Source organism: Gouania willdenowi, chromosome 15, assembly GCF_900634775.1.
Source record: "Gouania willdenowi chromosome 15, fGouWil2.1, whole genome shotgun sequence".
NCBI lineage: Eukaryota > Metazoa > Chordata > Actinopteri > Blenniiformes > Gobiesocidae > Gouania > Gouania willdenowi.
This window is the reverse complement of record NC_041058.1, coordinates 13,713,399-13,730,255: the sequence shown is the minus strand read 5'-3', so window position 1 is coordinate 13,730,255 and position 16,857 is coordinate 13,713,399. Positions and strand designations below refer to the sequence as shown.

The 16,857-nt window shown below is 36.7% G+C and overlaps 2 protein-coding genes across 2 annotated transcripts; both read right to left on the bottom strand.

Annotated features, from left to right (window-relative positions):
* Positions 1 to 1,834: 1,834 nt before the first annotated feature.
* scdb (stearoyl-CoA desaturase b) lies at positions 1,835 to 10,924 on the bottom strand. The gene is made up of 5 exons (XM_028468394.1): positions 10,682 to 10,924; positions 7,145 to 7,275; positions 5,257 to 5,462; positions 4,281 to 4,513; positions 1,835 to 3,362 (listed from the first exon to the last, which is right to left on the bottom strand). Exons 1-5 carry the CDS (start codon positions 10,902 to 10,904, stop codon positions 3,163 to 3,165), a joined length of 993 nt encoding a protein of 330 aa, XP_028324195.1. The 5' UTR covers positions 10,905 to 10,924; the 3' UTR covers positions 1,835 to 3,162.
* An 846-nt stretch (positions 10,925 to 11,770) lies between these two features.
* trmt2b (tRNA methyltransferase 2 homolog B) lies at positions 11,771 to 15,614 on the bottom strand. The gene is made up of 3 exons (XM_028469127.1): positions 15,563 to 15,614; positions 13,946 to 14,870; positions 11,771 to 12,516 (listed from the first exon to the last, which is right to left on the bottom strand). The coding sequence occupies exons 2-3, from the start codon at positions 14,813 to 14,815 to the stop codon at positions 11,908 to 11,910; spliced, it is 1,479 nt and encodes a 492-aa protein (XP_028324928.1). The 5' UTR covers positions 14,816 to 14,870; positions 15,563 to 15,614; the 3' UTR covers positions 11,771 to 11,907.
* Positions 15,615 to 16,857: the final 1,243 nt, after the last annotated feature.

Sequence of the window (16,857 nt, the reverse complement as noted above, 5' to 3'; positions counted from 1 at the left end):
TTTATGTACTGTATACTGCTGCCAGGGCACACTTGTAAAAGAGATGATAAATTTCACTGTGGTTCTCCTGACTAAATAAAGGCTAATGTAATGCCATGTAAAAAAAAAAAAAATGGGTTTGAAATAAAAAACACAAATAAATATCAATTTAAAAAAAAATTGGGGATCGAAATACGTAAGTTAAAAAAAAAAAAATTGAAGGGATCGGACTATTTAGTTATTTATTTTTGAGCAATTTAATACAAACAGAAAAGCTTTAGAAGTATGTGTACATACATTTTTGCATTTGTAGCCTAATGACATGATATAATATGATAATATAAATACTGTGTAAATGTAAGGAAAAACAGTGTTTGAAAGGGAATGTATATGTTGCCCATCCTCGTGATGATCCCCTCTGAAATAAAGGGTGCACTGGGAGGGACGGCCTAAAGAGATCAGATGGAGAACATTTGCATGACTAATCCAGACTAACCATTCCTAACGCTGCAGGATGAAGGGTTAGATTCCCAAATAACCCCGTCTGACCCCTTGGGTCCCTTTCCCTTTTGCACAGTCAGGCCCTCAGCGAGTCTTCTTGTGTGCAAATTAGGATTAGACATTTGGAGGAGAAGAGGACTTCTGAGGGATGTTTTTGGATTAGGATTCAAAGAGAAATGAACGCAGGAGCAATCCAGTTGTTTTAGCTTTTTTGTGCGACAGCTAAAATGATTTCAACAACATTGATCGCATTAATGTGCATTTTCATGTCTGCTTTTTACACTTGCAAACAGTACACACAGCAAAGAAATACATTATGTTATATTAGTGTCACTGATGATAGAGATCAGATTTTACTGGCACGAGATCTGCCAGAAATATTCCAAATTAACAATAAAAAAATAAAAAAATAAAAAAAATAAAACGTTTTTTTGATCAGCCATGCACTGTCAAAACTCTCCAGCAGAGGGCACAAGAGCTACCCATTTTACTGTAGAGGGCACTAACTTCACTTTAGGTTTCCTATGAAAATAATAATGATAACAATAATGATAAAATACATTTATTATATTGCTATGGAAGGGTAAACTAAGCTTCATGAGGTATATATATATATATATATATATAAAGAGACATTTTATTGACAAAAAACTGTATCTTTTGTGTAATTGCTAGAGAAAAACTGAAATGCAATGCAATATTTCAATATTTATTGATTAATAATAATAATAATAATAACAATAATAATAATAATAATAATAATAATAATAATAATAATAATAATAATAATAATAATAATGGCTGGAATTTATATTGCGTTTTTCATGACACTCAATAGAAGCACTTTACAGAAGCTGTTATTCATTTACACCAGTCAAACCAGAGGTGGTAAGCTACGTTGTAGCCAGCTGCCCTATACTGACAGAAGCGTGCCTGCAGTTTTGCTGAGCATTATTGATTTGGTCAATCAGCACATAGAGAAATGAAGCTGAACCCTATTAAGGAGGATTTCTGAAGTCACAATAATGCGAATAGAGCATAAAAATGGCCAAAAAATTGATAAAACTGTGCCATACTGTATGTGGCCTCAGCACATTTGATTCCCTGACCAACAACATTTCTAAATCAATTGCTGTCAAAATCAAGATTTTAGATTAAAGAATTAATTTTTATTGATTTAGATTTGACTTAGATTGGAAACATTGTTCCGGTCGTTTGGTTGTAAAATGCATCACACAATAGATCAAGTTTGACACCAATGGTTTGCCTCAAAAACCTTCAGAAAACATTTCAGGCCTGATGTGATCAATTATCATTTTTTTAATCAAACTGAATGCTACACACACACACTTTCTCATGTAGAAAATTTGGTTTATTTGAAGTGCGTACGATACATACAAAAACATTCTTAAAAAGAAAAGAAAAAGAAAAACAGCTGTTATTTCATCACTGTAGAAAATTGTTGCTCAGTCAAATTGGTTTTTGATGTTGTTTTAGAGCAAGATATTAATATGATCTCTTATGTTAGACCACAGTAGCACATTTGCACATTTTATTCCAGTTTTTTTTTTCCCCCAAATCAGATGTCAACCAAACACCCAGACAGATCATCTTTTTCTAACAAGTGCACAAACCCTTATAAGGCATTTAGGCAACGCTCCTGAAACCTGTTTAAATTATTCAACACAAATATTTGATACACCTTATCTCATATTTCCTTTGCCTAATATGAGGGCGAGAACGTACTACTTGATTTCAAATTATCTCATATAATGCTTATTTGTCACTCTTTCATGATCAAAATACTTGTAAAAAGTCTGCAAGTACATTTTTGGAGGCACCAACATGAAAAGGTTTTTCATGAAGTCGGAGGTGTCTTCATTTGTCAACCAGAGGTATAAACTGTATCTCACCATCCATCCATGCAAAGAGCGAACATGCAAACAATGCACAGAAAGACAAGGGACACTGACATGTACACACAACAACAGACAGACAGGAGAATCCATATCTCACACAAAAAAAAATTAAAAAAATCCTTTAACCTTCGTAGATGTCGAATGATACATAGATTTTTTTTAAGTTTAAACAAAGCAGCAGAAGGTTTAGAAATGCTACCAACAAAATTCATTAAAATAAAATATCATACATATAAGGTGCCCTGATGCCAAATACACTATGGACATGACATCAATTTATAATAAAGCTAACACAGAGAAAATAGACAACACATTAGCACACATTCACTCCTGATTTAAATTTAGATACTCCGATTAGCAAACATTCCTGTTTTTAGGACTGGGAGAAGAAACTTGTGCAATTAATATCAGCATAAGTGCTTGGAAAATACATCAAAACAACCGTCATAACTTGTGGAATGAAGTAAAACAATAGTGATAGAAGTTACTTCAATTAATAATAATAATAATAAAGCTTTCACACTGGTAATAAGTATTAATAAATAGGAAGTGTACAAATACATTGTAGAGTCATTGTTATTTGCCTGTTTGATTGCACATATAGCAAAAAAAGTCATTTTCCTGAACATTTACAGAAAGGCCTGCAAGCAATTAAAGCCAATATTAGTCTTAGGAAAATATTTGACCTAATAGAAATTTGAAAACAGGCACAACAACCATTGAAATGCTTCCGTCTGCACATCTTTGCGTACAGAGGAGTGACTCAGCCACTTTTGTAGTTTCCGTCTCCCGTTCGCTGCACGCGAGCAGCGATCACTTCTTTTGACGCCCTCTTGGGGTCTTTGGCCAAACCCAGGAAGCACATGAGGTCTATGAAGGCAGTGGTGAGGTTGAGCCTGCAGCCAAATTCACTTGTAGCATAGTCAAAGGGGAACGTGTGATGGTAGTTGTGGAATCCTTCTCCTGAAATTAAAAAAAAAAAAATGTGTAGCAATATCATTAGTTTAAATATGTAAATAAATACAAAACATGCATACAAGCCATCAAAGTATAAAACTCAACAACTGGTTTTCCATTCCTTGTTCTGGATGCTTGTCTTTTTACACCACATGCAATCCATATTTGCAGGCACGATATATGAGGTGAACTTATTTAAACATATATGCCTCCAAACCTAGACATTAAAAGATTAAACAACTATCAGATGTACAGGGAAACTAAATAAATAATACATTTAAACATTTTAGAATGTAAATGCTGTCAGAAAAACAGATTTTAAAAGGCGGAAAAAGACTACAAACAACATGGAGGAGAGTTAGAGTAACAGTCAAAAAATAATTATTTGAAAAATTAAAAATAATACCATTAAACATGTTTTAAATTCCACAATTTAACTTTTTTTTAGTGTGCGTTGCATGTATTCAATATGAAAGAAAAAGGATATCAAAGATAAAAGAGTAATATATCACTATTGTAGAGGTTAAGATTACACTTAAAGCTACTGTAATGTTCCACATGAATGATGTAATGTTCCACATGAATGATGTAATTGACACGATGAACATTACCGGGTTAAATGAATGAATTGCCGGGGTTGATCTAGCCAGTTAAACACTTTGTCCGTTTATTTTGTGTTTCCAACGTTTCTGGCACTCACACAAGTTTCCGACGCTCATGTAACCTTGTGACACCCGTTAGCGACAGCGGTGAAAAACTGTTTTCCCTTCCGGGTGGAACACCTAACGAACAATGAAAGGTTCCCCATATACAGTATATACTCATGACCGCCAATTACCCTGTGAGACCTGTCAACCAACACACCTGCATTCTGCCCCTACAACTAAAATAAGAAGAATAACAGTTAGTTATTCAGTGTCTTACCTGCGGCACTGAAAGCAACCAGCGCGTTTTCCCTTGGGTTTATGCTTTTGTCATAGGGCCTGTTGCCCCATATGTGCGCAGCACTGTTGACCAGCCATGTGGCATTGAGCGTCATGGTGTATCTCAGAAGTCCAGGTATGAAATATCCCACTGCCAAGGATTCCCCCCAGAAGTACCAAGGTACCAACATGGGGATGAGGAAGCACAGGATCAGCACGGACAGCTTGTAATGCCTGGAATTACACAAGATATTCAATTGTACCTAATGATTCGTCAGTTAGACAAATCTATTCTATTAAACCCTCCTAGCATTCTCAAATATTACAGACACATGGGGTCAATCTGACCCCAGGGATATTTGAAATTATTATCATTATTATTATTAAAATTATTATATACAGAAAATTGTTGACCAAGTTTTTGTGTCAGGCACTTTGTTTATTTGTTGAATACATAAATAACTCCATGAAAATGATACCTTGACCTGTTCTCTAGCGCCACCATCAGGCCATACCTTTAAATTAGAATGAATTTATCTTGAATAGTTATTATCCATATTTTGGGGTTATTCACCATTAGGTTTCCGACACATTCTCTTCTATGTCACCTTTAATTTAATTTTAATTTTATTTTATTTTATTTTTTTCTTCTGTGTCACCTTTACTGTGAAAGAGCTGTTCAAAAATACTCATTGATTAATTTTATGCTTTATCAATTGTACCCATCATACTGGGAAAGTCAAAACTATATCAACTATTGTTTTTTGAATGATAAATATTGAATGGGGCCAAATTGACCCCAAGGATAATAAGGGGGTGATGGTTAGTAAATACAGTTGATATAAACATTGAGGAAACACTAAATGGTGTCAGCATCCTGTCTCAGCTCCCTGCTAATGGTTTGTTTAGATTGTTCCTGGATTGACACCTACAGCGCAGTGTAACCCCGCATCCTTGTACCAGTGTCATCTTCTCACCGTCTCTGAAACTGAACCACTTCATCAGCCTTCAGATCTGCCAGCTCCAGTTTCCGTCCCTTTTCAATCACGTCCGGGTGTTTCCGAACCAGCAGCCAGCCGATGTGGGCAAAGAAGAATCCCCGCGTGGCATTGTGGGGGTCTGCATCTGTCTCTGAGTACTTGTGATGAACACGGTGGTCCCTCGCCCACTCATATATGTCATTCTGCACATAGGAACACAGACGCAGATAGAGAAGATTATCACAGGCACTTAAACAAATATGGATGTAAGCTTTAAATCATCAGATTGAGGGCAGATTAACATGAGGGAGGAGGATGATAAATATACAGCATCATTCAGATTAACCATTTATACTGAATAAATTGTTCATACATGGGTTTCTTAGAGAAAAAAACTTCTTGAAATATGTTTTAAAATAGCCTAGTGAAATGAGTAACTAAGAATTATTATTAATAATAATAACAATAACAATAATAATAACAATAATAATAATAATAATAATAATAATAATAATAATAATAATAATAATAATAATAATAATAATAATAATAGAATAGATAAATAGAATTAAGCTTGAACAAATTGTTAAATAAATTAATCGAATATTAAGGAGTTTTTTTTGCCGACAATTTACTTTGATCTCCAGACAAGTTTCAATTGTCAACTGCCATTCCTCTTCAAAGGCATCTGCTGATAACTTTGATGTGTCCTTGACTGCCGCGTAATTCGGGCAAGTTAATTTTGTCTTCTTTTTGATAATATGTTAAAGGTGCAGTCTGCAACTCTTATAAAAGTGACTTTTTGTTATATTTACTAAAGATGTCACTATGTAAGGACAGCTTTACATCAAACTAGTAGTTTGTATGAAAAAAAAAACAGGCTCATTGAGTCCCAACCTGCTGCTCCTGCGGCCTTTGGTAGATTGCCAGAATGCACCGCGACCGAGCAAAAAGAACCAATCAGAGCCAGGATTGTGTTTGATGAACTGTCTGACAGCTGTTGCTCACAGTCCCCACCCCTTTCCCGGGGCTGGAGCACCGTCTTTTTTTACAGTGTATGGTCTGGAGGAGAAGAAGAACTTTTTTGCTTGAAAGGTAATTACTGCAGCTTGATTTACATTATGTTTGATTTGTAATTGTTACACTAGAACTCTGTAGTGCATGTGTTGCTCATGTGCGCGCAGCAGCCTCCTTGTGGGCTGCTGTAAGTGACACTGTGTTGTTGCTGCTGCTGCTGAGGTGTGTGCACATGGGGAGAGAGAAGTGCTGCAGTAATAGGCTTTTAACAGTGCATGTTATATCACTGTGATGTTGCTGTCTGGCTAACGCTAGCTTGTTAGCTCCTCTGAGGGAGGGACTTTGGAAAGTTTGGAGGCAGGGCAAGAGAACAGCGGGGAGGAAGTGGGAGAGAGACATCTGAAAGTCGCAGACTGCACCTTTAAGGTTTAATTTAATTAAACAACTTTTTTTCTTTGAAGTCCTTCAAGGACACATCAAAGCCATCAGCAGACGCCTCTGAAAAAGACTGACAGTTGACAGTCGAAACATGTCAGGAGATCAAAGTAAATTTCCTGAAAAACAGTTGTCTGAATAAATGAAACCTTAACATGTTATTCAAAAACAAGACTAAATGAACTTGCTGGAAATAAACAAATAAAAACTAGGGGTAAATAAACAAGACAATTCCTAAAATAAATCTAGTTAATCTTTTAATTCCCTTTTATTTCTGATTTCCTCTGGTGCTTGCTTGCAGGTAAAACCAATCATAAAGCAAATAAATAGCATTCATATGAAATTTTACATTTTAATTAAGAAAGCAACTACCACTAAGTTACAAATATGGGAAAAAAGTTAAACTAAACGCATGATCTTGGGTGCATTTTACCTGAAATGCCATGGAATTTCCAAGTGCAAGAAACACTCGCAGAGGAAAGGAAGCTTTGTAGGCTCTGTGACTCCATAATCTGTGTGCACCTGCAGTCACACCCAGAGCACTGAAGAGGTGGCATACTGCCGCTGGGAGAAGAAAGAAAGACAGAGGTATCACACTCAATGGGACAAGACCCTTATGAGAAGAGTCGCTGCGTCACACTGGTATTTTTTATTTATTTATTACACAGTTTGGGTTTGTTTTTGCTTTTCTGCTCTGTGCAGAGAGAGAGGAGAACCTGCCCTCTCACCCTTGTGTTGCTCAACTAAAAAAGCCCTGAATGCATTTTCGTGCAAGGCTCAAGATTTTGAGAGCCGAGGGCTTCTCATTGCCAAAGAACCTTGTGTTGTTGTGTCATGTAGCTCACAATTGGATGTCTATGGTGGTGATTGTGCTTTGTCTTCCCCTCGTGAAATAATAGCTCAGCATTGCAAAGAGAGGGGGAAATTATACAAGACGTGGAAACAAAGATCAGACTGTTGAAGTCTGACAAGGAGCACAGATTATTCAGCAACTGGTTGACCCTCTCTGCATCCAAATACTTCTCATGTTGGTCAAAACAGATAAAATACAAAATACAGCTTTTATTTTCTAAGAGGCTAGAGTAGATAGCTTAGATAACATTGACATATGAGTGGTTTTCAAATAAAAGGTGTGCACAGGAGGGCATACTGCAGAAGAAGTTAAACTGTCACTTTGTTAAAGACTTGAAGATCCAGGGTTACTAAGGTCTGCATCAAAAGCCAAACCAGGCTGACGTATGTGACTGATTCCACACCCTAAATGGTTCAAAGTAGACAAAGGTTCATGTTAGAGCTGCTGGTTGTAGTAAAAGTGACAGGTAATGGACTTTTGGAGTGGAATGGAGTCGTCTTTGAGACTTTGATTGGACTATTTTTTTTTTTATTTGGTACGGTGTTATTGTGAAATATGACCCTTAAAAAAGGTCAAACATTAATAACAGGCTATAAAGAAGATTAAAGCATATCCAGTCACGCCATGTACAGTTCTGGAAAAGTCATGTTGATGCATGAACTTACATAAGGTTTTAACCACAAGTCCCTGATGCAACTTTATTTCTTTGACCTTTGTTTTATCCTTATGAGACTAACTTCTTATTTTTAAAGCTGCTGGAGGTGATCGTTTTCTATCTTGTAGTGTGTCCTTGTCGATTAAAAAGTCATTAAAAAAAGGCTCAAAAGTTTCTTTTAATCTCGACTGTAAACACTTTTTTATTGACATTGTTGGAAAAGTTTTGTGCAGTAAATTGTGGGGTGTGGATTCCCATAGATGACGCATAAAGGTGTTTTTACTTCATTCTTACTGTAGTTTCCTGTGTTTCTTTGCCAGACAAATAGGACAGTGATTTGCTTGACTCCATTTTTGCCCTAGTTTGTACTCGGTATTCCCTTTGATATCATCTAATTCTGTATAAACCTCTAGATAAACATTCGCGATTGTTTTGCCACAACTTTCAGTCTGTGAACATGTGTTGGGAAGTCACTTTGGCAGGGTTTTTGGGGGGCAAACACAAGAAATCACAGATAGAATGAAGTGAAAACAGTTCTTCAGGGCGCACCCTTCGGTCATCAGGCCAGGGTCTCCTCATGATCCCAAAAATGTATTTTAAAACCGGGGGTGACCTGGTGTTCCAGGCGGTAGCACCAAGACTCTGGAATAGCCTACATTGGTCCCTCCATGAGCTTGTCTGTGTGGACTCTTTTAAAAAAACATCTGAAGACCACGCTTTTCAGAAAGACTTTTGGTTTAAATTGCTTTTAATTTTTCATTAACCTTTTATGATGTTCCTCCTGTTTTATATTATCTTGTATTTTATTATCCTTGTTTTGTTTTGTTGCTGCTGTTGTTTTAGTTTCATCTTTTAATGTAGTGTGTGCGTGTGTTGGTGGTGGTCGGAGGGGGAGATGGTGCACCATGGCAGCCTCACTTCCGTCAGTCTGCCTCAGGGCAGCTGTGGCTACAATAGTAGCTTACCACCACTAAGTGTGGAGTGAAAGAATAATGCATTAATTCTGTAAAGCGACTATGTGTCCAAAAAAGTGTGTCCAAAAACACAAATAAATGAATGAATGTATTATTAAAACATCTCCAGCAGCTTTAAGAGAGATCCTAAGCTGCTGCATGGGTAGGGTACTAATAATGGGCTTGGGTAAAAAAAAAAAAAAAGAGAGAGAAACTGTCAGAGGGAGTGCAATCGATTTATACAAGTTTTTGCAGCTGAAGAAGTGAAAATCAAAACACTTTTTAAATATTGTGGAGTTTGCATGTTCTCCTTGTGCCTGCATTGGCCTCTTCCTGGTTGAGAGTTTCCTTGATGAAATCATGTACGGGTGGGACTTGGTGACTGCTGGTCAAGGTTGACTTCAACAATGCGATTCCTTTCTAAATGAAATGACAAAACTGCACTTGGTATCTTTTTCTTTGCCTTCTCTGTTCTGGGGACTCACAGTCACAGACTCCTTGTCTTGTTGACATTTAAAGGTTGGTCTAAAAGCAAAGGTGAAACCAAACTGAAAGATTCGGCTTTTCCATGACCTCGGACGTTGAAAATACCAGTAATAATAATAATAATAATAATAATGCATTGGATTTTATATTGCGTTTTTTTGGACACTCAAAGCGCTTTACAGAATCAAGGCATTATTCTTTCTCTCCAGACTTAGTGGTGGTAAGCTACTATTGTAGCCACAGTTGCCCTGGGGCAGACTGATGGAAGCGAGGCAGTCATAGTGCGCCATCAACCCCTCTGACCACCACCAACACTCACCCACACGCTACATTCATACTAGGCAATGTGGTTGAAGTGCCAATCACAGATACCACTGAAGCGACTGCCCCCCACTGTGGCACCTGGAGGTCTCAGAAATCTCCCATCCAACTACTAACGAGGCCCAGACCTACTTAGCTTCAGAGATCTAACAAAATGGGTCAATGACAGGTAGGTATGGCTACGGTAATGAAATAAAACATGTACAGTAGGTGGTGAGATGTTGGTTGCAACATGCCAATAGGCAAGAAAGAAGAAGCCAAATATTTTTTGTAAAATTACAAGGAGCACTTTTGCTTTAAATGAATGATCTTAGATGCAGTATTCAACCTTGGGGATGATTTATTTTATTCAGCCATCACATCTCATGCAATCCATAGTATATATATTATAGTGCAATCAATAGATTGACTGAATATTCTGTCTACATATACATCATTATACATGGAGAATACTTAGTGAGATAGTCTTTTCTCTATTTTATTTTGCCAATGATTAAGTTTGTGAGAATAGATTTATAATTCTGTAACAGAAGTTGACATGTCAGTGTGTGGTTCTGTGCACTAAATGAGGAGATGAAAATGACATGGCTAGAGTGACTCATACCCTGTTATTCCCACCTTCCACAGTGCTGTCACCAATGATCAGCACATTCTGTTCCCTGTCTGTGTCAGTGCAGGGCAGGGATATCCGGCACTACTCACCCCACAGGAGAGTTCCAGCCGAGGCGTGGGGGATGAGGATGAGTCCGTAGAGAGCACCACCGTGCAGCAAAGACATCATGACGATGTTTCTCCACACGAGGATCCGCGGTGGCTTCTTGTCTGTTTCTTTGTATGAATCATCAAAAACATCGTCCTCAGATGTGCTTGGTGCCATGGCTGCTGATGCTGCTGTGTTTGGATGCCTGTCTGTGTTCTGGATCATGTTTCCTGAGTTGTGTAACAGCAGTGGGTGGGTGGGTGGGGTGTGGGGGGGAGCAGAAAGGGGGCGCGGCGTCACTGGCACGCAACAGACGGATGGTGCACACGCACTGTGCAGACAGGCACTGACACAGGCTACTGTCAGTTAGTGGTGACTAGCAGATCGATACCATAGATTAAAAAAAAAAACTCTTTTGCATTTGTACACTTTTTTTCCTATGATTTAAAGCATTTTTTGATAAAAAAAAAAAAAAAAAAAAAAAAAAAAAAGGAAAGAAATTAACCAAATTATTGTAACCCACTGCTAGAGCTGCAAAAAACAAATTCCCTTCAAAATAAAACACGGAGAAATGACCCAATGACAACCACAATGAAAAAGGATCACAACTTTGAAAACGATTTAAAAAAAAAAAACTGCAATGGCACCATCTGTTGGCCAAATAAAATACTGCAGCCAAACCAGATTTAAAGCTATAAGTAAAGCAAAACCAAGTAAAAACCATGAACTCCAAGTAGAAATCTGCATGGATTGAACCCTGGTGTTCAGTTGTCATGAGAGATTTATCCTATACCATTTAACCCCACTCCCCCCATTAATTTACCCTAAATACTCCCATTACTGAAAGTCAGACAGACAGTTACAAATACTGTAGGCTGTAAGGAACCCTCCTCCAACAAAACTAATGCATTTAATAAAAATAAAAAAGGCTTCAAAAGTGGATTTAATGTGTATATCTCTGGTTTTCTTTGTTGAAAAGCAATGAATAGACCACATCTTAATTCATTGATTTAGTGTATTTTCCTTATTTGGACAGTTGGCTGGTTAACTTCAACTAACCTTGTGAAGATGTATGAAATAAATGCAACTTGTAATGGAAGATTTTGATTTATTCCAAACCAAAATAAAATTTCCTTCTCAAAAACAAGTCTAATCTCAAATAAAGCGTAGTTCCATTTTCAGTGAAAGCACATCTATCTTGAGGGTATACTGTTAGTTCTGCTTTCTGCTACCTTTCAAACAGCAGCACCACTTCACAATGTGGAGTGTGTGGAAACATGTCGACGGGTACAGCCAGAGTGGGAGAGAAAGGTTCTCCCGTCAGTTTCTTCTTCTGGTCTGGAGCACAGCAGAGCTCCCTGAAATTCCTCATGGCTTCTCCATCAGGTTTGCATGACACATAGACCAGCCTGCGAATGTCAGAGTGGTTCCGTAATGCTCGGACCACTCTGTAGTGTAATCCAGCTCGAGCTGGGTTCACCACTGCTGTCAGTCCTCCACCTGCAGAGCTCAACTGGGACATCACTTCAGGAAGCACCACCTCTGCCTTCCCAGCTATAAACTCACAGTTCCTGATGTTGTTCAGTGCAGCGTTGTGTCTGGCATCTTTTACTGCCTGTTCGATCAGTTCTATACCTATTATTCTGTCGACTCTGGGGGACGCGGTGATGCCAATAGCACCTGTGCCACAGCACACGTCCAGAAGGGTTCCTCCCACTCTGCTGATGTCACTGGGAGGGATGCACAGGTCTCTGACTGTGCCATAAAGCACCTGGGCTGCGGCCTGGTTCACCTGGAAAAAAGCATCGGCAGAGATGCGAATCTTGAATCCCAGCACCTGTGGGACACAACACATATAAGTCACTGCTCATTTTTTGCTTTTGAAATTGTAGCATTTTTGCCAACTAATCAGTTTAAGAAATCAAAAACCAGACTGTCAAGTAATAAGCATCTTTTAAAAAAAATCAAATGTGTTTTCATTTGCAACCAAAGGTTTTTTTTTTTTTATGTCAGACATCAATCCAGATAAATATTTAGTAAACTGGAAAAAAATTGATAGAAATAAATCACTAATTCAAGCCAAACTTTGAAGATGAAAGTACCTGTAATAGCACCATCTATTGGGCAAATTGAAATGCTGCAGGAGTTACATACATCAAAGCAAGCAGGAGAAAGGAAATCAAACTATAAATGTTAAGTTGTCTTGGAAAAAATATCCCAATGTGCTCAACAGGAAAATGAAAAAGGATAATATTAGTCTGAAAGGTTTAAATCTTCTTTGTGTCACTTTATTATCATTAAGCATAAAAAAACTGCATTCCACGAAGAAAAAAAAAATCCTAAAGTGCTTCATCATACCCCAAAATGTTCTTCTAATCTATTTCTCATCAACAATCACTTTACAAATAATAATAAAAAAAAAAAAAAATAGGCTTCATCTTAGTGAGCTCTGTGGGTTTCGTCTCATCATGTATATGTATATTTGCTTCATCCTGTAACTCTGTACGTGTTATGGTTTGTAACCACAAAAGAAAAAAGCATCAAATGTTTAATAATGTCTTGTTTATTCAAATATATTATGTATTCACTAACTCAATAAACAATTTATCAAATAAATATATCGTAGTATATTTAATAATTTTTACCTCAATAGTAAGTGGTGGGCCAACTTAATAAATTATATTTATTGTGCAATAAAAACATTTAATGCATTACATATTATCAGTGTATACGTTTAGTTTTCTTAATAAATCATAGTTTTTTTATATCTTGCCAGTGTGTCAAAATCAAAATAAAAGCTGAGGTTTGGGACTTACAGTATCAGCTTCTTTAAAGGTCTAATGCAGAGTTTTTCAACAGTGGGGTCGTGACCCCATGTGGGGTCGTCTGGAATTTAAATGGAGGTCACCTGAAATGTCTAGTAACTGATTAAAAAACAATTACTGATTTTAAAAAAATAAAATAAAATTCTTATTTTTTAAATCTATATATTATTTTCTTTTAAACTATATATGTAATTCTTCCATAAATTCTTTGAGTGCTACAAGATGACTATTGTTGTAATTAGCACTATATAAACACAGTTGAATTGAATCATTATTAAATTATTTTCAGAATTAAAACACACAATTTTAAACAATTGTATTATGTACTTTCACTTTCTCAAACATGAATCTATTTCAAATTAAATGCAGTATAAAAAAACACAACCTGAAACACGTCAGTAAGTATTGGTCTAATGAGATGTGTCACTGATATGTTATTACCTCCTCATACATGTGTGGTAGACCGTGCAGGAGCTGGTAGGGCGACTCTTCATGTGTGCAGCGGGTCATTGTGCTTTCCTGGAAGAAGAGCGAGTCCAGCTGACAGATGGCCCCGGGTCCCTGTGTGAAGTAATCCACCAGCTCAGACTTATGTGTAATAACCTCCTCTGGGCTTAGCGTTTGTGGATGAAAGTAGACGATAGCCATGGTTTGGCCAACTGCATTTGTCCGCACCGTCAGCTCCCTCCAGTGCCCCCCTGCGTGAAAAAGAAGGCAGGGCTCCAGTGCAGACTGGCGGATGAAGTCCTGGTAACATCTGGCCACCAGTTTGTGTTTCTCTGGCATGTTGAGTAGATGGTCTCCGTTAACGCAGACTATGTTTCTCTGCCTACCCGTGCCAATGTAAAATCCTACCGTCTTTGGATTTCCATCCACTCCTCTGTTGATGGAGAATGTTGACTTGTTTCTGTAACCATCTCTAACTGGTGACGGGAGGATGGACAGGACAGGGAAGACGAGTTTCCTGTCTGTGGGTGAGGAGAAATGTCCATTGTTGTCTCCTGAAATATACCCTGAGACTTGGGACAGTATCTTCTCCTGGTGCTTCTGTTTGATCTGCAGTTGCTCGTCGTAGCTCAGCCTCCACAGAGGGGTTACAACATCAGCTAACTTCTCCTCCCAGGACACATTTTCCAGCCAGGAAGGCTTTTCACGCGTTTTTCTCATTTTTTTCTTTAGGGTTTCTGTGTTTTTTTGGTCAACCTCTGAAGTGTCATGACTTAAAAACAATTGGCCAGTTTTCCTCCAAGAATGCAATAAAAGGCCTTTAAAAATTGGGAATGTTCGACTGTGTGTGGCCACTAAAGACATTATGGCTTCCAAGAATTAACCTGCACCAAAATGTATTCAACAGTTGTCCATGGACCTGAAAATCAAGCAGAGAAAGTTAGAATTATCACCAGATTATTATTATATTTTGGTTTAATGATTTTATTTAGCAGGTGAATACTTTATTCCAGTGGTTCACAACCTTTTTTTTTTAGATTGTGACCCCAATTTGATATCAAGAAATTCTGGTGACCCTGAATAAAAAATAATGAGTTTTTGATTATGTTTGTTCAATTTTATTTAAAATGCTACTCTGTATTTGTAAATACAAAGTAGCATTTTAAATAAAATTAGGACTATATTTATATTTAACAAAATGAAAGTATAGAATACAGATTGTTTTAATTTGAAAAATAATATTTTATTATTTTTAAATTAATTACTAGATATACAGGCGATCACATTTAAACTCCAGGAGACCACATATGGGGTCCCGAACCAAAGATTAAAAAACAGGTGTGAAACAGGGAAATAGGTCTTATATATCTTGTGTATTACCAATAGTCAGTGCTTTTAAATAGTCAGAAAAAGTAACGAATTGACGACATCATGAGCACCAGCACGTTGGAAGTAAAGCCTGGTCATTTATTTCCTGTTATCATCTGATACAAACGCGTCCAAATATAAAGTTTCTGATCATTTGTTGAGCCTAAAGAAAGTGCTAACCACATTAGCTAATGTTACGCCCTTTCGTTGCACTAAACGAGCGAGATTTAAATGAGCCATTACCTATTTCACTGGAGCCCAAGCTAGTGTCGCACAATGACAACAACACTACATCTGTCGCATGATTGATGACGCACGAAACTCCCCTCCCCCTAAATAAATAAATAAATAAAACATTTTAGGATTGAAATTTAAACTTTAAAGGTTCAGTGTTGAATTTTTATTTCTTTATTATATTTGAAACACACCCCACATAGCATAAAACTTTGACAAATTAAATCTAATTTCCACAACAGCAATCGTATCAATCTTATGCCCATTTTCCACCCCACATTACACACTTAGTTCCAAAAGTAGTATGAAACTATAAAATCACAAATATTATTGCTTATAATAAATAACCTTCCACCTACCATTTTTAAATCACTTTAAATTATTATACATTTAATAATTTTTCAAGCCATCGATTATTTCACAATTGTTTGCAGTTTTAGTGAAATATAGTGATATAGTTGGATTTTGAACATTACTCTTTTGTAGTTTTTTTTTCTTCCTTCTAACGATTTTACTGAACGTATTGACGAATTTACTGTCCTAAATTAAACATTAAGATATGTTAGGATATGATTGTCTGGTATGTATTTTGCAAAGTGAATAATAAGATAACTCATTGTAAAACTATGAAGTGCGTTCACATTTCATAACTGTCCAACAATTTAGATTAATTGTTCATTTGAATTGTTAAATTAATTGTTAATTTAAATTTTTAAATACATTTTTGATTTTAATTGTTAAATTAAATTGTTAATTTAATTTGTCCTGCAATTTAAATTATTCACATTATACTAGTTTTGCAATTAATATAATGAGGATTATTATGAAACATTAGAAGAAAGTTTTAAAAAAAATACATCTTCGAGAGCGCTTCGAGATGACTTTTGTTGTAATTTGCGCTATATAAATAAAGTTGAATTGAATTGACTCTAGGTTCCTTCCGAATAATCCCTCCTATCTCCTTTCCTATTTTTTAAAAAAAAAAAATTTCAGTCATTTTTTTTATTAACAACAACAAGTATACAGATGTATACAGAAAAATACAAAATGCCAGGGGTAGATCACAATATACAATTCCATGATTATGCAATTTCAAATATATTGTATTTTGAACAAATATTGACAGTTTTCAGGGTTAAGGAAAGGTGTTAGGAGAGGAGTTAGGAAATGGTGATCACGTTTGTTTTGACGATCAGAAGCACTTCCACTAGGCGACGTAATAATCCGACGGCCGCGTCCATAGATATCAAATATAAAGGCTAGATGCCTTACGGCGGATTCTGCCGCGGACGAGACATCTAACC